The 20,008-nt window shown below is 41.6% G+C and overlaps 2 protein-coding genes across 5 annotated transcripts; one reads left to right on the forward strand and one right to left on the reverse strand.

Annotated features, from left to right (window-relative positions):
• Positions 1-733: 733 nt before the first annotated feature.
• Positions 734-11,133, forward strand: LOC146525326 (cytoplasmic polyadenylation element-binding protein 1-like). 4 transcript variants are annotated; one of them, XM_085163417.1, is made up of 12 exons: positions 734-869; positions 1,086-1,254; positions 3,268-3,489; positions 4,704-4,933; positions 6,392-6,647; positions 6,726-6,839; positions 7,432-7,536; positions 8,233-8,369; positions 8,726-8,924; positions 9,042-9,136; positions 9,267-9,347; positions 9,712-11,133. In XM_085163417.1, exons 1-12 carry the CDS (start codon positions 855-857, stop codon positions 9,820-9,822), a joined length of 1,734 nt encoding a protein of 577 aa, XP_085019543.1. In that variant the 5' UTR covers positions 734-854; the 3' UTR covers positions 9,823-11,133. The 4 variants fall into 4 exon arrangements, with proteins under 4 accessions (XP_085019543.1, XP_085019615.1, XP_085019698.1 ...); XM_085163489.1 differs by having other exon boundaries at positions 7,432-7,521; XM_085163572.1 differs by having other exon boundaries at positions 1,086-1,206.
• A 3,503-nt stretch (positions 11,134-14,636) lies between these two features.
• On the reverse strand, positions 14,637-19,019 carry LOC146525327 (small ribosomal subunit protein eS17-like). The gene is made up of 5 exons (XM_085165032.1): positions 18,997-19,019; positions 18,129-18,280; positions 16,148-16,253; positions 15,858-15,923; positions 14,637-14,763 (listed from the first exon to the last, which is right to left on the reverse strand). The coding sequence occupies exons 1-5, from the start codon at positions 18,997-18,999 to the stop codon at positions 14,686-14,688; spliced, it is 405 nt and encodes a 134-aa protein (XP_085021158.1). The 5' UTR covers positions 19,000-19,019; the 3' UTR covers positions 14,637-14,685.
• Positions 19,020-20,008: the final 989 nt, after the last annotated feature.

Raw genomic sequence — 20,008 nt, forward strand, 5'->3', positions numbered from 1 at the left:
CCAGAGGAAAGAATTTAAGATCTGCTTTAATGAAACTTGGGTCACAATGATAAAGCATATGAAGCTGTTTGTAAGAAAGAATGAGACACACAATGTGTTTCCTTTCAATTGATTTGAATATTTTCAAAGTAAAGCTCCAATAACCCTGGAATGTTATTGTTTTTATATTGTCTAACATTTGTATAAACGTGTTTTTATGAACATATTTAATAATTATTTCATTGTTTTTATTTGTTTTTGTAGTAGTTATTATTAGTCAGGTTATTACTAGAGGTCTTCACAACTGTTTTTAAGTCTTGCCTTTCTTGATAAATAAAGTTTAAAGGCATGGCTCTGAACTGAAGAGTCATATTTCAGTTAAGTTCAGTTTGCACAAAAAAACAATTTTTACATTAATTTATAAGAAAAAAGGTAGTTCACATCCATCTGAAATTATAGTAATATACTATTTTTTTATTTTATTTTTGTCCTATATGCTGTGATTCCATCGCAGAAAGCACTGAGAGCACTGTGGTTTTAGATATTGGCGTATTTTATTTTATTTTAATGACATAATTCACGTTTGCACGTATAAAGCATATTCTGTCTGCTATAATATTGATAAATATCCCTGTAATTTTTAAATAAGCCTCTCTTTAAATTATTGGCCGCAGTAACACGTGATTTTCCCTTCAGCGGCCTGCTCTTTGATGTGGAGCACGTGAACGGAACGAGGCCCTCGACCACTGTCATTAGCTGGGCACACGTTCACTAAATTATGACTAATTAGCTGTTAGCACGCCTCATAAATATGACCTTTCATTGCAGCCAGCGGTCGTTGTTGTGACATTTCTTTTAGGCTGTCTGTCCACATCATGGCGTTTTCCCTGGTGAGTTGAAACGGCATTAAATGGGTGAAATAAGTCAGTTTTGCGCCACGTCTAACGTTATTATTTGACCGTATGTCCACCTAATTTGGCCCATTAGTTCCTCCCCGGAACAAAACAAACAAAAATTCACTTTGCAGTATGGTGCACAAGCTTGACCTTTAGCTTTTAGCATGAGTGCTGGGTTAATTGCGTCCCTCTCACGGCCTCCTTCTGCAGAGAAACGAAGCCCGCAGGCCTGAGAGCCCGGACACCGATTCTCCGGCACTGTCCACCTGCAGCAACGCAGACATCTTCCGCAGGATGAACACTATGCTGGGCAACGCTCTGGATTTCACCGGTGTGTGCACCACACCCAACACCAAGGGAAAACCAAACCTGATGTCCGGTAAACCCTCACTCCTCACTCACTCTGCAAGAGTTAAACTTGGGTGGGCTTGAGTGCAAAGGCGAAAAACCATTAGTATCCGACACTACTGCAGCCTAAACTTATTTAAAACGAGGCTGTAGCCATGAGGGTTTAAAACGTTTTAGAAATGCTCACATAGCTAAATATTTAGCAAGTCCGCGCAAATCTGTAGTACTTTTATCAAGGTCTAATAGTCAAACTGCATTTTCTACATCAAGTGGTCATTCTGGTCACTTACAGTCAGGGAAACTTGAAGGCCTTGATTTGGGCCCAAGATGGTATCAACAGCTGTTTTCACTGTTTGGAAAAAAATGTTTTAATCTTGTAGACTGTAATTTCCCAAATGGGTTTCCTTTTCTAGTGTTTTCATCTTAAATGGAGTTTTTGACCAGGAAACAGCCTGAGATGATATTTATAACAGAAAGCAGGAAATCCTTGTGCAAATGCTAGAAAAGTTTTAGCTATTCAACACAATTATTTTTCAGTAAACTTAAAGATTGGGCTGTATTAGTAATATAGGTACTGTAGTATTGAGGGATATTACATAAGCAATACTGTAACAATTTGAGTCCCAAAGTGCTTGAATCTCTTTGGAAATTCCCAGTATTTCTCAGTTGTGTGAATTTTGATGCTTTTAGTTTCGTGTACAGTGAAGTGTGAGAAAGCAGGTCACATGACCTCTGCCCTCAGTGGTAGCTTCTCCTGCTGCTGTGGTTTGCATTTTTCCTTAAAACCACAAAACATGCATGCAGTGTGCAAAACCAATGTGGTGCTCTGTAAGATGAGAGCCTGCGTTGCCTATAATGGAAATCCCCCCTTCAACTTTATAAAGCTGTTGAACCTCCTTCACCTTGTCTTTTTATTCAGGTGCCAGCAGCTGATTCATACTGCATTGCTGGTCTGCAGCACTGCAGTAGTTCTAAGTGGGTTTTTTTGGTTTTTTTAAACCACAGGGGTGGTATTTGCCAAGATTTTGGCTCAGGACAGTGCTGGAGTCCTTTCAGTTTGCTTAAAGCATGTCTGCTCTTGTGACTTCTGGTCTTGTTTTTAGATGACAATACAATCCTTAGTTTGACATGAGCAGAGCATAAATGTCGCATAGCAAAGGTAAGCTGGGTCTTGATGCACAATGAGCTGAAGTTGTTCTTTGGTCTCTGTCCCATCCACTCCAGCTTAGGCCCTGCTGAATCAGGGGTGTAACTGGCAGCTGGAAGCTTTCCAGGCCTGGGAAGGGAGGAGCTGGTGGTGCAAATCACTGTCCTCAACATCTGATCAGTCAGCTGCTTCAGCTACAGCGAGACACTCCTTGCCTGTTTGTTCAGTGTTGGTGTGCTAAAATAAATTCACAAGCCAGAAACTGAAATGCCCTGAGCATCCTCAAGTCTACAATACTTTAGTTGAAGTCTGCTGAGTCATTTGCTACCATGCTGCCTCCCGCCATGCTTCTGTAGCTCTGCCCCGCTCTCCCCCCCTCCCTCCTGCCTCTGTCAGCTCGCTCAGGGAAACAAGGCTAGACACAGAGTAAGCAGCAGTAACGGCAGCAGCTGTCTTCACACTGACTCGGAGACGTGCTGTGCCTACCAGAGGGGAGTACTTCTATCAACAAGCCAATAGCTCCAACAGGAATTTTTCATTAGTTGTTAGGCAAGGAAGCGGGGAGGTGGGGGAAGCTGATGTCATTAGCAGGGGTGTGCGAGTGCATCAGCAGCCATGTCACATGCTGCTAGGTGGGTCAGTGATGCGGACGGAGATGCATGGCAGTTGCACCGGGCACAGAGGCAGCAGGTTAGCTCCGCCGTCAGCCAGGGTAGGGGAGATGTGTTTATTGAGGGAGTTTATTGTGGTTTCTTTACCAGAAGGGGTTTTGACAAGTCTTGCCTTGATCTTTTCTGTATAATGATGCCGATGGGAGGCTGAAAAACGTTCTTTGTGGCTGTCTAACACTTATCTCGTTTCGCTCTTGCTTAATCTGTGAACTGGATTTTGGCACAGAGTCGGACCTGGCTGCAGTGGGCAGCAGGAGGATGCTTTTCCCAAACTGCGATGCCATGCCTGGCTCTCAGGAGATGTCGTTATCCAGGGACCCGTCGGGTGTCACAGACCTGGGCCTGGGTCTTCAGTCTCTCCGTCTGTCTGGCTGGGACAAACCTTGGAGCAGCCAGGAGGCAGATACACACACCTCCCCATCTCACGTTCAAACCAGCTCACCCTCCAGTAAGTGCCAGACCTTGAACTGTGTGTTATAGGATTCTGTGTTGTTTGGGGGTACCAGTTTCCCTAAAAGTTTTTTCTGGCTCTCACTTTTAAAGAGAAAATTGGAATGGATATAGTAGGATTGTTTTTATTGTGTAGATCTCGTTAATATCAAAATAAGATGGTTGGTTAACAGCAGTCGGTGTGGGAACAGCCTGTAGCGTCACTATGGAGGATGATGTGGCAGTTTTGCTTTACTGCATCCCTAGCAAACACACGAACAGCCAGTGAAGCTACTTTTCTTTCTCAAACTCTCATCATGTTGCCTCAGAGTCAAGTTAAATATTTGTTACCTGTTGATCAAACTTGAGTCAGGGATGTCAGTCAGAAAACTGCAGTAACCCTACATATTCAGCCCAAGTCAAAGCTGACTGACAGATGTACGCCAAGTATTTGTAAATTTTGACATATTTCAGACATGTCTTGTTTAAGACGGTTTTGCCATTTTGGCAGCACTGATAAGGATGCCCCATTTGTCCTGACCCATTTTTAGCACTATAGTTTTGCTGCATGTCCACACCAACCCAGTGTAACTTCATTTAAAGCTTTCCAAACTGGGCCTGCAACAAAGTGTGACAAAGCTTTGAATGCGGCCTACAGCTGAATAATCCCCTTCAGAGCCTCATGTTGACTTACAGGCCATGCCGTACATGCCCGTCACTGTTGCCAGCTGACTCACTTGGGCATCAAGAGCAAGCGACTTGTTAATGCTTAAGGAATTGTTGCTTGGCGTTTACTGGATTTGTGTTAAACGCTGGCTTCCAATTGATTTGACTTATAAAAAGGCATCTAGCATCTGAGGGGAGAAATTGTTCAACTGAATGACTCAACAACTTGCACTTTAAGGCTCTGTTGGCAGCCAGCTTGCACATCTGGTATGTTGACAAAGAATATTTTTGGAAACCTCAGTTCACATGGCTACCTTTTTAGTTCTGATCAATGTCTGTCTGTAAATTCAGCACAACTCAATTTAAGATGCCCTTGAAGATGCACCTTTTGAAACTAAGTTTGCTGTGTCGCTTCATTCCTGACAAATCAATGCAGCTCTTTGGGCACAAATCCCATTTTCTTCAGTTCACTTGAAAAGCTGAAATGGCAAGCAAGCTATCGAGTAACCTTACATGGCTACTGGCACAGATCGCGCTCTTTTTATACTAATTGTAATTGTTTTTCAGTGTTGGGTCTACTGAACAGTCCCTTCAGTGGCCTCCTTGGAAAGCCCCCAGGCTACCTGCCCCCCGATTCCATGAGCATGACGGCTGACTTTCTGGAGAAGTTTCCTGGTGTTGCTCGCATGGCAAACCGTCTAGACTCGTGCTCCTTTTTGGACTCTCGCTCCAGCAGTCCTGAAGACTCAGAGACCAGTGGCTTCAGCTCTGGCTCGGATCACCTGTGTGACATGTTGGTAAGGCAGATTACTTTTATTCTCCAGCTTTGTGTTGAATTGGTGGGAGGTGAATATCTCAAACCCCAATCAACCCATTTACTGTTTTACTGTAGCATCCAAATCTACAGGGTGTGGCTGAAAAGATGGGCTTAGAGGGTGATTTGTGTGCATGAACCTAGCTTTCATTTCTCTGCAAGGGTCTTGCACTTAAAGGTATGATAAAGTAATTTAAGGTTATTTAAAGGGGAAAAAATTGTTGTTTTAAGAAATGTACATTAATGTGTAATTACGTCTTCCAACAGTTAATGCATTGTCATAAATCTAAAATCTATTAGAAATGCACAAGATTAGACCGTTTGGGGAAGCCACCATGTTGCCCTGCCATATTGTATACAGTGGCTGAGAGAGATCGCCATTTAAACTATAACCTCGTCACCTCATTACCTGAACCGAAGTCTGCTCTAACACACAAACATGCTTATTTAGTCCCAATATTGTCACGGTTGTCAACGATCTGGGTTATGTGTAATAGTCTATTGTCCCAGCCAAATGGCAGCAGCTGCTTATAAGCTAACATTATGCCAGCTAATGTTAGGCTTTTGTGTCCTAAAGTCAGACGTTTTAGATTTACCTCAAAGACAGTTTCACTAATACTGGAAAAAGCAGTGTTTACAACCAAAACTGATAGCTTCAGCTCATCTCAATATTGTCATTGGACAGAAGTGAGCTTTACTGACTCACCAACTCGTATTGGATGCCTTTCAAAGTTTTACAGGCACTTCCAGAGTAAATGGACACTCGGCATATTGACAGCTGATGAACAGTGACTGATGGCCAACAATCACTACAGATGAATAGTGGCCAGAGCTGTTTTTCCTCCAGCAGCCACTGTAGATAAGATTATGAACTTAAATCTCGAGGGGCACTAAATCGAATTTGGTTGTCTGCAGTATACTGATATCTAGCAGTGACATTTTACACTTTACCCTTTTTAAAGATTCTTACTTTCTCAACTGACAGGAGTCTACCTTAACCAACCTTTTGCTTGCTTTTTAACTTTGAGGATTTAAAGGGTTTGACATTATTCTATTGGGGACACAGCAATCGTCCGCTTCGTTGTTCAAGCTTCCATCACCGGGTATTTTCAGTATTAACTTTCTGGCTTTTTCTTGTAAAACATCAGAAATGAGTTTTGGAGATGGATGTCAGAAATTGATCAGTTATATTAAAGCAGGCAAAGTGGAGCTTCATCCTGTAGGGTTTATTTTTTGTGCCACATTGGCATTTATTAACTTTGAGTTTTGGCAGCAGACAGTGTCAACTGAGAGTTTCTGATTATAAAGTCTGAAATTCACTGAAGGGTTTAGACTGGGTGCAGTATCTGTCAGTTTAATTTTCCTTTGACTTTTTATTTTAATACACAGAATGGAGGAAAATATGAGGCCACGTTACACTAACTCATATCTTCTTCTCCAGTCCACTTTGCGGATTTCCCCTCCCCTGCCTTATCTCACGTCAAACGTGCAGAAGGACCTGCTGCGACTGGGCTCTCGGCTGGACCCTCAGGACACTAGCTCTCCTCTGACCCCTCCATCCAGTGCCAGCCCTTCCTCCTTGGCTATTTCCCGTCGCTGGCGTGCTGGCTCTTCATGGCCGGGTGCAGATGTACTTGATCAGCCAGAGGATGCTTTCAGCATTGAGAGGGAGGCCCGCCTGCATAGACAGGCTGCAGGTAGCCACTACTCATTAATCATGAAACTGTTCAAGCATGACCAATCTACAAACCTTGTCTGTCTTGTTTTCAACTCAGCTGTGAATGAGGCGACATTCACCTGGAGTGGACAGCTGCCTCCCCGTAACAATAAAGATCCTCTTTACTCCTGCAAGGTCTTTCTTGGTGGTGTACCCTGGGACATCACAGAAGGTAACTGTGGCTGTAAACGGTCTTTATTTTCAAACACGTTCTTCTGATATTATGGGGGGAAGATTTGAAAAGATTGTCTATTGAAATCCCAGATACAGACATGCTTACATCCGTTTCTGTGGATGCACATACTCTTTTATTCCCTTTGGGTTTTTCAGGTTTGGCCCTACTTTAATGTTTAATGTACTGTAATGTGTGACCCTGATGGTTCTGAGCAGTTCACCAACAGTGTAACAGTCAGCTATAGTGTGTTTTACTTGGTACATGCAACCATTTTTATTATAGCTTTACAGAATTGATTAATGCTGAATTGTTTAGTTTGCTAACCAGTATCTTGGCAACAGCTGCAGATGTGTGGCTATAAATGGCAGCCACTGAAAACTAGAGCTTGGGACTAATGGCAGCGTGAAATAAACATGCATTCTTTTAATTCAGTTTTAAAAATGACTATACTTAAACCCTTATTTACTGTAGTCTTTTTGGCAGAGATTACAGGCATTGGTTAAAACCTCACTATCTTGGTACATCTCACCGTCACACATTGAAGGTGTGCATTGTTATTCCACCCTCACAAACTGATGCTTTATTTCAGCTGGCCTGATCAACACCTTCAGTGGTTATGGTCCTCTGACTGTGGAGTGGCCGGGTAAGGATGGAAAGCACCCTCGCTGTCCTCCCAAAGGTAATGTCGCCAAAGGTAACAAAGAGCTGGTAGGCTATTTTTTTTCCTTCTGGTTTTAAGGTGCCACTGTGGTGAGCATGTAGTAAGGTGGTGAGTAACTGATGGTGATTCTGGGCATTACTGGAGCTTAAAACATGGTGTGTTAGAAGCAGGTTTGGGCTAATGCTCTCAGTAACACTTTGCTAATTAGTTTGTATAAATGAGTTTTGTGGACTTCCAGCGGTGACGTACCCCCACAAGGCCATAAAGTTGTAAACTGGTTTTATGACAGTTTTTCTAAGTCATTTTTTTTCTCAAATTTTCTTAAATCTACATTTCATATGGACCTGGGCTAAAATTGGTCAGCATTTCATCACTGATTTATTAGTCTAATTATACATTACTTCACACTCCCAACTTTTTCAGTTGGACTGTGAACTTAGTGTTTCATTTCTGCAGTTACAGCATTAAAAGCATTAAACCTGCCTCAGTGTCAAGTACTTGGCACCTTTCAAAGCTTTCAGCAAATCAGCTACAGACAAGTTGTAATCTGTCAGGACCTTCTGGAAATTGTATGAAATGCTATCAAGTTTTACTGTAGTTGCTGTGTTACTCAGTCTTGGGTTGTTGTAGTTCAAGAGGCAACATGCACTGTAGCACCATTGGTATCGGTCTGCCCTGCAGAATGATGCAGCAAGTAAGCCTCTTTAAAGTGTTGGTGTTTGTCTGTAGGGTACGTTTACCTGGTGTTTGAGAATGAGAAGTCTGTCCGGGCTTTGCTCCACGCCTGCTCCCAGGACCCGTTTCACCCGGAGGACAACAGAGAGTACTACTTCAAGATGTCCAGCCGCAGAATGCGATGCAAGGATGTAGGTGGAAACGAAGCATGCAAGGCATTATTGACTCACTGCATTTACAATTTATGAAATGCTGAATAATCAAATAGCTGTCCTATTGTACTCATCAAGTATGTTTAAGAAATATAGGTATAGTTTGAATTCTGTCTGTGATGCAACTCCAAGAAATGGATTTTCCAGGATTAGAGATCACAGCACACACTGATATAGATGGAAACCTGTAGAAAGCTTCTATGCATTCTTTGGTCAGACCTTCTTGTTGAGCACACTTATTACGAGACAGTTGGCTTTTGTTTAGTGAGCGATCCTAGTGAAGGACTGGAAGCAAGGATGTCTGTCCTGAATGCTGTGGCTCTTGGCTGCTACAGGTGCAGGTGATACCCTGGGTGATCTCTGACAGCAACTACGTGCGTTGCCCTGCTCAACGTCTGGACCCGAGTAAGACGGTGTTTGTTGGTGCGCTGCACGGCATGCTGAATGCTGAAGCGCTGGCCAGCATCATGAACGATCTCTTTGGAGGAGTCATGTATGCTGGCATCGACACGGACAAGCACAAGTACCCGATAGGTGAGACTGCTAGTCTCGAATTGTCAGTCAGCATCTACTGCAGTTCAGTTCTTGGTGTGTAGGTGTGGTTTGACCTTTAAGAGCTGCTTTGAGTGACATTGTTTGTCTTCTGTACAGGCTCTGGACGTGTCACTTTCAATAATCAGCGCAGTTACCTGAAGGCTGTGTGCGCAGCATTTGTGGAGATTAAAACACCCAAGTTTACAAAGAAGGTAAAGACATGTTTACTGCATGTGGTCTCTTCAGCAGCAGAGAAGTCTTTCAACAGCTTTATGCTGCTTTTGGTAAAGTGTCAATTTTCAAAACTTGTCTGCTATAAATTGCGCATCGTTTCCCCTTCAGGTTCAGATTGATCCCTACCTGGAAGACTCCATGTGTCAAGTTTGCCTTCGCCAACCTGGACCTTTCTTCTGCAGAGACCAGGTCAGTGGAATCTCCTACTCCCCCTTTTTTTTTTTTTTTTTTTTTTTTTTTTTTGAGCATGGCTGGGTCAAGCTTTCTGTCCAGTAGACTTCATGTCTTATACTGAACCAGAATAGTAAAATTTGGTAATTAAATCATGGTCCTTTAAGGTTGTTTGTATATGAGAGGACACAGAAAAGGGGAATTAAGCAGCTTGAGTCTTAACTGTAGTTAAACCTCATCTTCTATTGAAATATGGGAGTGATGTTGTTATAGCAGTTTACAACTTGTCTTGTTTAATTGGTAGTTAATTCAAGTTTAAGTTACAATATTGTTACTTGTTTTAAATCAGATGTGCCTCTATAATGACCTGTCTCACTCTTAGGCCTGCTTCAAGTACTACTGCCGCTCCTGCTGGCACTGGCAGCACTCAATGGACATCTTAAGCAACCACCGGCCCCTCATGCGCAACCAGAAGAACAGAGACTCCAGCTAGAGGAGACGGATTCAGAGTCCCTGAAGGGCCAGAGGAGGTGCCCGTCTGCACGGGGCAAGGCTGCCCGCCAAGGAGAGCACGTGTGCCAGACCTCCGGTACAAGGATACCATGGCACACCACCAGGCACTGGGGATATCACTATAGAAAATGTTCACTTTTGCACTTGCTACATTTTTGCTGTTCACAGTGGCACTATGCACAGTGACCTTGTTGGGAAAGACAAGGAGCCCTTCACTCTTATGCATTTTCCCAGACTTGTGGCCAGATGGAAAGATGGGAGTCAGCCTAAGGTTAAGAAGTGGATGAAAACACCATTTCTTTAAATTTATTTTTTTTTGGTTTACATGTGTTGCATAGTGAAGAGCAATCACGCAAGTCTCATTGCCGTTCATTGGCAAACGCCATACAGTGCCTTTAAATTTTTATTTCCCCCCCCCCTCCCCCTACCCCCAGTTGGCATCAGTTTTTTCCTGTGCAAGCCAACTGGTGTTTCTTACTTTTGGGAGTTGAATGTTGGGCTTCATTTAACCAGTCGCATTTCAGACATTTTTACGCAGTTTTTTACTAATTTGTACACAAACGGTTTTAAGTCATGACATGAAAATTCTGAACAATTATACCCAGTGGCTGTTTATGGGAAAACCCCCCCCCTTTTATTTTTTTTTTCCTGGCTTTTTTTTTCTTTTTAATTTGCCCTCCCAAATTTCAACTGAATGGGCACAAATTGTTGGATGTACTACTTCGACTTTGTTGGTCCAGTTATATTAAATGTAACGGTAGTACTGGATAACTCAACTGGTAATCCATTTTCTTTTTTCCAAGCAACTGATGGATCTTGATGAAAGTACAGTGAGCAAATCATTTGTACATAGTTTGATTTCTGTTTTTGCACTTTTTAATTTGCACGTGTGGAGAGGTGGCAGTGGTTTTTAATCACTTTTTGTACATCGGCAGGGGGACATGCCTATGTTAGAACAGCTGCTTGTTTCCTGTTGAATGTAAGAACTTCCACTTAGCTGATGATAAATTATCTATCCCAGAGCTTGAGTAGACCAGTACATGATTCAATGCTTTCTTATCCCATTTTGCCTTCCTGTTCCAGTTGGACATAAATGCATAATAAGCTGTGTGCCAAAGACGAAGTGTCTTTTCTTTATCCATTAGGTTTGTCATGCTGAGCTTGTTGTCCCTTAGCCCAGCTGCTTTTTAGAGTTTTGAAAGTCTACCTCATTGTGGTCTGCCAAGTTTGCTGCTACTTAACAGTTGTGGAGTATGTTCAGATTGGGCACAATAAAGGTGTTTAAGCATTACTAGCCATGTCTGGACTCCTAATTGTTTGTGCTGTCATTCTTTTGAGATCTCGGTCAACCGCCTCTGCAGATCGCTGCTAAACTGATTTAATTAAAGAGGTGATCACACCTGCAAGAGATGGTAAACTGTAAGCCCAGGAAACATGATGGTAACTGGGTAGTGGAATGTCACTGAGCTATATGGTTTGTGGTGAAAGGAACCAATGGCAAATTACAAGGTTTGACATGTTCAGAAGACACCCCCTGTCACAAAGCAGTGTTTTACATTTGTAGTCAAAATTAAAGCTGAAATTGACACACGTACAGCTTCTATACCAGCCCAACTAAACCATCCAAATGCTTGGGAATGGTGTGAAATGGGACATCACAGGCCCCTCCAAGGTTGATAAATGTTAAACCTTACAAGTTGCTTCTAAACCTGACACTAATTTCATGTAAATCTACCTTAATGTTGTGCTTAAAATCTAAATTGGCAGTTTTGTGCAAGAGAAATACAGTTAGTATCCAGAGCATGGTTCGTACTGTTGCCGCACAACAAGAAGGTCCTAACTTCAATTCCACCATCAGGGTGGGGTCTTTCTGTGTGGTTTGTGTAGGTACTCTGGCTTCCTCCCACAGTCCAAAGACATGCAATTATTGGGGTTAGGTTAACTGATCAACCTAAACTGGCCATAGGTGTGAATGTGAGTACAGTGTCTCACTGTGTCAGCCCTGCAACAGGCTGGCAACCTGTCCAGGGTGTGCCCTGGCTCTCGCCCTTTGACAGCTGGGCTAGGCTCCAGCGCCCCCCGTGACCCTGAAAAGGATAAGTGGAAGCAGATGGATGCTGCTGGTCATTAGTACAAGGCTAAGCTAGGGGCTAGTTTTCTGATGCAGGCAGGCTTCAAACACCAGCCACGAATGTGTTTTTTTTTCTCCTTAAACCTTGGCATTGCATCTGCAGTGCAGATCACTTTAATATGAAGTGGATTTTCCCCCACTTTTAATTAAAACTTAATTCAAACATTTTGACACAATTTTTTTTTTTTTTGAACTACAAGTTTTTTACTGGCAGCAAATAATCACATCTGTTGTCCTCTGGGCTCAAAAATGACCCCGTTTGCTTTGACTGTTTATAAAGCAAGAAGTATAAAATATCATCCATCTCTTTGTTTCAAGGTTTTATTCATCTTTATTCCAACTCATTACCTGACAGTTTTCTATATTTTGGCATGGTAGGACACCAGGGCATGGGTCTGAGTGAAGGCAAACTTTCATGAGGACAAAGGTGTGTCCATATTTGACACAAGTGCAGGAGGAAGCTCAGGTTTATTCCTCTGCACTGGTCCCATCATGGACAGCTTTGTGTCATGAACGATGATCTTCTATTGTGTCTTTATCAAGAAATTATATCCTTTTTGTGATTCTATGATTAATCTTGTGTCACCTTTAAAACTTCTCTACCAGACTCAGGATGTCATAAACTGGCCGTAGCGACTTTACTGGATGCACGGCAGTAAGAATCAACATACCCACATGTCTACAGCTGCATTCGATCCATTTTTCTTCCTCTCTTGTTGATCCTCCTTGTTCGTCATTGAGTTGGCTGTAGAGCAGGTCATCTGCTAATTGGATGGTTGTTGGTTCAATCTCTGTGTGATCTAGTCTGGAGTTCTTACCAAGGTGTCCTTGGACAAGTTACTGAACCCCAACTTGGTCTCTGATGCATCCATTGGCATGTGAACGTTAAAAAGCAGAATACAAGCAGAATACACTGTGTGTAATGCTTTCAGTACTCGAGTAGAAAAGCCACTGAAGGAGTATGGGACCTGGCATATGTGCTTGGATTGTGGTAGATTGTGTTTTTCTGTGGCACATGAGAGAGTCATGCATCGTCTGTCACTGGGGAGGATAGAAGACCAGATCAATGTTTCCTCACATTACTGCAAATATTCCTCTGTCTCAGCTGACTCCTCTTTCCTGTTTGATTCTTTGTCTTCATCATAATTGAAATGGAAGATGTGTAGTCCTTTCTGAAAATTCAAGAAACTTCAAGAAGCCCAGTCACTTTCTTTCCAAGCTCCTCGGACTACCATGTCCTGGATGCCTGAGAACCTACTTGAACATAGTTCAGATTCTTCATCACTTTTCTTCACTTCATAGCCTTCTTCCTCTTCTGCAGGTGGGTGATGTAATTTTTCAGAGAAAGGGTAGCATGTGCTCTAAATATTGACAATATCTTCTAACCCTGGATCTTCCTGAACATTGATTCTCCCTCCTCATTATACTAGAGGACAATATGTGCTTTGTCCTACTGGTCATTGCTTTGCACAACATGGTAAAAAAAAAAGTATGCTCATCAAAGTATGCAAATCTCTAGTGCAATGGAGGCTTGTGAGCATACTTTCTGTGTATGTATTATTGTAGGGTCTACCTTACAATATGAAGCACCTTGATGCGACTGTTGTGATAAAATCCAATAAAAAACCCATAAATAAATCAAATTACTTAAAACTTATTCTAATCATGCATAGTAATGAATAACTTATTTTCAGACCATTTGATGAACAAAAAACACATTTTTGATAGCAAAAGATTTCTTTAGAGGACAAAAATGACCCAAGGACAACACAAGGGTTAAGTATCAATCAAACCAGATGGGGACATTTTTGACCCCAGACTAACTACTGCATTCTGTAGTTAGTCAGATAGTCAAAATAATCTGAACATTTCAATATTTTATTTTCTCATTTTGTTTTTGCTCAAAAACAAAGTATATTTTCTGTAAACAAGGTCTGGTGGCCCTAGAATGTATAATGTAGGCTAAATTTTGTGTTAATGTGTTGGTCTTAAGTAAAACTAAGGCGTAACACTGAATTGATTGACAATTTATACTTTATACCAATGAAGTGGGGACATTTTTGACCCCTGAGGACCACAGGTGTATGGAAATTGGGAGGACATTATGAGGGTTAATTACACCAACTACTTTGTGTGACTCGACTCAGCCCAGTGTAATTACATTACCAAATGTTTTCATTTGTTTAGTAGAAACCTCAAGCCTACTCAAGGTTTCGAGTATTAAAGTCTTTTAGAAATTTTGAAAATCAGATTTTCCTTGGCAAATATTGTCATTAACAATTCAGTGCATGCTTAATGCCGTGTAGAAAAATTGGTTGTAATATGATTTAAGAGGCTTATTTAAGTAAGAACTAAAATGTATAAAGTCTTCATTTAAGTGTTAACTTGGTTACTTTTACTTGCACACAGCTTGAGAAGCACCTGATTCTGTTAATACCACTGCCCAACTATTGAAGCAGAATAGTGTTGAGTACTTTAAATTCACTTAAAAGTACCATCGCCATACCGTGGATTCCCATGATGCAATGAGCCTCTTCTCATTTACCACTACTACCTATCCAAAGCGCTTCTATTGACTTTCTCAGTAAGGGCAGTTTGGCTGATGAGAACGTGCACTCCTTAATGTTCATGTATGTTTTAGGAAAGATCCAGAAAGCTTTAAATTGAACATTTTTAACAAATGTCTTTATTCAGAGGCCATCAAACATGATTTTAAAGTCCTCGTGGCGTCTTGAAGTTCATCCCGATGGATGGCTGAGTGACTTGAAGATTGGAAAGGCCACCAAAGTCCTACAAGAAGAAGAACGTTTTAGTGATTTAAACAACCAAGTTAAAAGCTGTGACATGACAGTTCAGCTAGCAAAGACACCTCAGAATAAATAAAAACTAATGATAAACAAGTGACTTTGTTGCCCAGACTATTTCTCATTTTTACCCCAACTGGATTACAGGTGGATGCAGCCATTGTGATGCCAGTCAGTGTTTAGCAAAAGTCCAATTATGAAGCCTCTAGATCAGGGGTGTCAAACTCAAATACACAGTGGGCCAAAATTCAAAACTGGAACAAAGTCGCGGGCTAACATTAATATTTATTGAAAAAAATAATAATCTTCCTCCAGATATAAGAATGAATCTTTTCTTATGGACTCAAACAAGTTTTGCTGAAAAACTGAATATGGAACAAGCAAAGCTTAATACTAAACAATATATATATTAGCTGTATAATACCAGAAGGCCAGCTCTAATAGTAATTTGGTATGGCTTTGCGGGCCAAATGTAATTAGGCTGCGGGCCAGAGTTTGACACCTATGCTCTAGATGAACATTTCCATCATGTTAGTGTTTTCCACAGGATGTAACATGTCCATGACATTTTTCTGGGTCCATAAACTCAGAAAAATGTTTACAGAAGTCGCAGAAAAAGGAGAAGACATGCCAGTGTTTTCTGTTTCTATATTTATCTTTTCTCTGCTTATTAATGTATTGGATTCTTAATTTTGCTCTAACCACACACCACAGCCTAAATTGGACGCATGACGTATAAATATGGGCGTGCTTTAACTCAGTGCAAAGACTCAGTCAGTTAAAAATGTAAAATAATGTAAATGTCAGTTAAAAAACAGGTGATTGCTCCACCCTTTTAATGTGCTCATTTAATGTGTGTAGAACTACTTCCTTCCCACCCCCACTAAACACACTGGTACTTAAATGGCCATTATTGATAAATTACACCTGGCAATTTCTTTGCAATGTGCCCATTATGCTCTTTATCAAAATATTAAGTGTTACTAACGGAAATCATATGTCAGGGTTCTGCTGCAAATTCAGAAGGACTTTCAATTATGTGGCAACCAAATAAATCAGCAAATAACATCTGAGACTCACCAACATCTTGAGCATTTCTTTTGTGTCTGGATCCACCTCAATGATCTCCTGGTCCAGAGCAGAAATCTACAGGATGAGAGATACAAATGAGCCACCTGAACTGTCCTTTCACCTCCATGTTTACTCCAGCAACAGCTGGAGAGAAATGCTCAGTGACAACCAAGATGCTTAAGGAAACCCGTGGACACTCGAGCGGCAGCTCAACGTAGCCCGACACAAGGTGTGCAACCTAAGGCACGGGGAGCACTACAGTCAGCCGTCACATGTAGGACAGAAGACAGTGAACTGACCTCTGGGACGTAGTTGTCCCTCCTCTCTCTCTCCTCCTCCTGCAGCTTGATTGAGATTCCTCTGACTGGACCGCGCTGGATACGCTTCATAAGGTGTGTCACATACCTGAGACACAAGTGAGCACAAACACACAATTAGAAACCTACAGCAGATTAGCACGCATTTTTTCTGACTGTAAGCAGTTCACATTTCTACGTACTCCAAACCTCCAGCAGCAAAATACAAATGTTTCTAAGTTTAACTTTGCTTTTTTTAAAGAAGTTTTATGATTTAACTTTTGTTCAACATGTCTGAAGTTTTAGTTAATTCAGACCAAACACAGAAAATATTCAAAACAGCAATGGTGGAGTTTAAATGAGTGGCTACTGTGCACCAGCTCTCAGGTTCATAACAGAAGCACATCACACACACAGAATCTAACAATCCGAGAAAAATGACTTCAGCTAAAAACAACCACTTCACATGAATCGTCTTCCAAGCTCATCAACTCGTTTAACCTGCAGAACCATGGTGTGAAACTCATACCAGCTGAGTCTTTTTTTTTTTTTTAATGAACCAACTAACCAAAACCCCCCAAAACAACCTCCCCCCGAATCCCCCCAGGGTACACCATGGACAGGTCAGCAGTCTGTCACAGGGCTTATTCCCACTCACATGCACACTTAACTACATTTTGAGTGTGAGAGGAAGCGGGAGTACCTGGAGAGAACATGCGAACTGCCTAATGGCAGACTTGAACCTGACCTTCTCGCTGTAAAGCAAATGCACTGTCCCTAACCCGAATCACATTTAAACTTTATTGCCACTCTGGTTCTTCACCGGCTTCAGTCAAGAGATCACAAAGAAGATATATCAGTGCTAAATCATGTGAGTGGCACCTTTTTCTCAAAGAAAAATGAGAAAACCCAAAAAGCAACCCCCCAAATAAAAGAAAAAAATAGTAGATGCCACTCGTATAAAACACAACATATCAATCTCATTCAATATCAAAAAACAAACACGCACAAATTAAGACAAAGCCTGAATTCAAGAATAAAACAGCGTTCATGTTTCATTGACATGATGAGCCGTAGGAAATCAGAGGGAGGAATTCTCAGAGGTTCTGACTTGGGGTGCACCATCTCTGAACCCCAAACATGCAACAGCTGAAAACTTCCTTTGTTTTACGTCAACAGCTCCACATGTGCTGTTTTGCGGTCCTTCAAAATCCTTACTTTACGTCACCGGAAACTGATGACATAAGCATTTGCCTAATGCTGATTGGTTGACAAGGGGCACAGATTTGGGAAGTTGGTTTTCACCATGAAAAACAACTTCAGAGATACGGCATGAAAAGCATAGACAGTGTACATTTTTCACTGTTTTTAAACAATCTGCTTCACTTCAGCTCTTTGTTTGTTCCAACTTCACTCTTCTCCATGGCCAATGGGCCAACAGTAGACAAGTAAGAGTGGCCCACAGACCGGTTATACCACATACTTTGTACACTGCCTCCATCTGACAACAAAGCTCACTGCAGGTAGACGGGCCATCCCTGGACTGCCAGCGAACTGCAAACACCCTACCCCTGCTGTCAGACTGAGGTCGGATAAAGTTCAACATAAATTAACTAGTTTTTGTTTTTTTACATCCGTTTTGAGACTCTTTAGGACAAAGGAACCACGCCAACGGGAAAACCAAGCCAGAGTTTGATTTAAAGCTACACTTGGAAAAAATTACTACCATCTACAAGTCAGCTAGCTAAACGCTTGGCCCCACCAGACCTCAAATACATCTATGTGGGCTGCTCTGACATTCTCCTGTGTGGTGTGCTCGGACAGGGACAGAGGTTCATAAATAATGTTTGATCTCTCAGGATAGTGAAGCTGCGCTGAAGAAATAACAGGATGTTGTAGCTGAAATCCTCTGCCTTAAATCTGTGCTTAACAAATCACGATCTGAGGCTAAAGCAGGAGTGCACACAGCTGAAACCCCACTCACCCTGCAATCTTGTTACGCAGAGGTTTGCTAGGGATGATGGCGATCTCCTCACACACCCTCTTGTTGGTGTGGAAGTCATTGCCCAGTCGTGTGTAGTACTTCTCGATGATCACCCTGGCGGCCTTCTTGACCGTCTTCGTCCTGACTCGACCCTGGAGGAGGAGGCACACAGACTTAGATTTCGTGTGTATGAATTGCTGAAGAAGGAATTTCAAATGTCTTCACTGATTCCCCCCAAAAAACACTGCCTGCAGTTTAAAAACTTTGGCATAAGAGAAAAGGTATGACAGCTTTTAGTGGCAAAGTGTGTCACATGTTAAAATCACGTAGTGACAGATCATATGACGGAATGTCAAGTGAGTTTAAACGTCTATAAAACACATTTAACGACTGATTTAACAGACGACACTTATATATTTAGACATTAATGGCCAATAAACGTTAAAACATATTTTGAGTACATTGAACACAAACTCATCACCATCCTCAAGTCACCGAGCAGCTAGTCCCCGTGCAAAACATTGCCACGGTAAAGACGGCTAAACGGAAGTCAAGTTGTCCTTATGAACAAACTTTCCTCCAACAACTAACGGACATAAACTCGGTATGAGAAGCATACAAACACGAGCGGAGCCAAACTGTTAAAGGTGCACCGCGAACCTGCGGCTTGGTGCCCGGTTACTTCGGGAGCAGTCAGTCTGTGTTTACATGGTTAACGCCACCAAAGTGCGTCGAAAACCCGCTTTTATAAATCTTCGTGTCGCCTGTGTGCAGACTGACGGTAGTAGCCGCTCGGTGACGGGACAGCCAGTGAGGATTGTGAAGGATTGTGGAGGACGACTAGATGAAATGTTTTCCGTGAACCCACCATGTTGGCTCGGACCGGTGGAAAAGGGTTAACGCACGCTCACACCGGAAGTTTATAGTTTAGAGGCTGCGCTGCTACAGCGTAGCGAGGAGTGTCGCCGCCTAGCGGTGGGAGGAGAAAACATCACGTTACTGTGAACTATTTTTGTGTTATGCACATAAATCAAGATTTGGGTTTCTATCTCAAAATTTCAATTTAATAAATCAACATTAGAATTAGGATTAGTGTCAGGGTCACGGTTAGTGTTGAGCTGAGCCTTAAAAACTCGAAATGCTGAGAAAATAATTCCAACTGATGCAAAAGAAAATTAAATTAAATCAACATTTTGAGATTTGAACCAAATTTTGTAATTTTGTCTTACAGATGACAAGTTGCTTTAGCAGCACAAGCATTCGTTCATATGCATACATTACTTTGCAGCAATAGAAAAATTGAGAAATAACCAGTTACATTTTTTTAAATTACAGTCACCATTTCATGTCTTTAACTAATTAGACTGATACAGTAAATTAAAACCTGGAGTGCACTGCTCAGAGGTTTAACATTTTGCTACAAAATGAAATTCTTGGTTTATTTTCAAATATTTTCTGTGCAAAGCAGCCCCAAGGGACTAAGACTGTCTCAGTCCAAGATGGATTTGGGGAAATTTGATTTTTGAGCGTGAAATATATTTCATTTTGCTAAGTGACAGTTTTCAAGCTGTCTAGCAACAAAATATAAATCTTAGGAGTAAAGGGATTTATAAATAAAAACATTTAAAAAAAGAAATGTGACCTGTCTTTATTAAAACCATTTCACAACTTACATGATAATGTAGCTGCTGAAGTGGCATTTAAAACTACGTGCAACACCTTATTGGTTGTGACAGATGCAAAACGAAACTTTTGTCAAAATACCTCCAGCACCAGTTTGTTTTGAAATGGTCCGTTTACATTGGCCGGCCATAATGGTGTTAAAAACCTTTAAAGAGCAAAATCTGAGTTTGTTATGAAATTCCAATTCTAATTCAAAG

The sequence above is a fragment of the Neolamprologus multifasciatus genome, chromosome 1 (genome assembly GCF_963576455.1).
Source record: "Neolamprologus multifasciatus chromosome 1, fNeoMul1.2, whole genome shotgun sequence".
Taxonomy (NCBI): domain Eukaryota; kingdom Metazoa; phylum Chordata; class Actinopteri; order Cichliformes; family Cichlidae; genus Neolamprologus; species Neolamprologus multifasciatus.

Bases quoted from the DNA above. Each gene is read 5' to 3' on its own strand.
- LOC146525326 (XM_085163417.1), top strand. The intron at 7,537-8,232 runs GTAACAAAGAGC...GTTTGTCTGTAG, and splicing joins CAAAGGTAATGTCGCCAAAG to GGTACGTTTACCTGGTGTTT. The intron at 9,137-9,266 runs GTAAAGACATGT...TTTCCCCTTCAG, and splicing joins CACCCAAGTTTACAAAGAAG to GTTCAGATTGATCCCTACCT.
- LOC146525327 (XM_085165032.1), bottom strand. The intron at 16,254-18,128 runs GTGAGTGGGGTT...CTTGTGTCTCAG, and splicing joins CTGCGTAACAAGATTGCAGG to GTATGTGACACACCTTATGA. The intron at 15,924-16,147 runs GTCAGTTCACTG...CTCATCCTGTAG, and splicing joins GGGACAACTACGTCCCAGAG to ATTTCTGCTCTGGACCAGGA.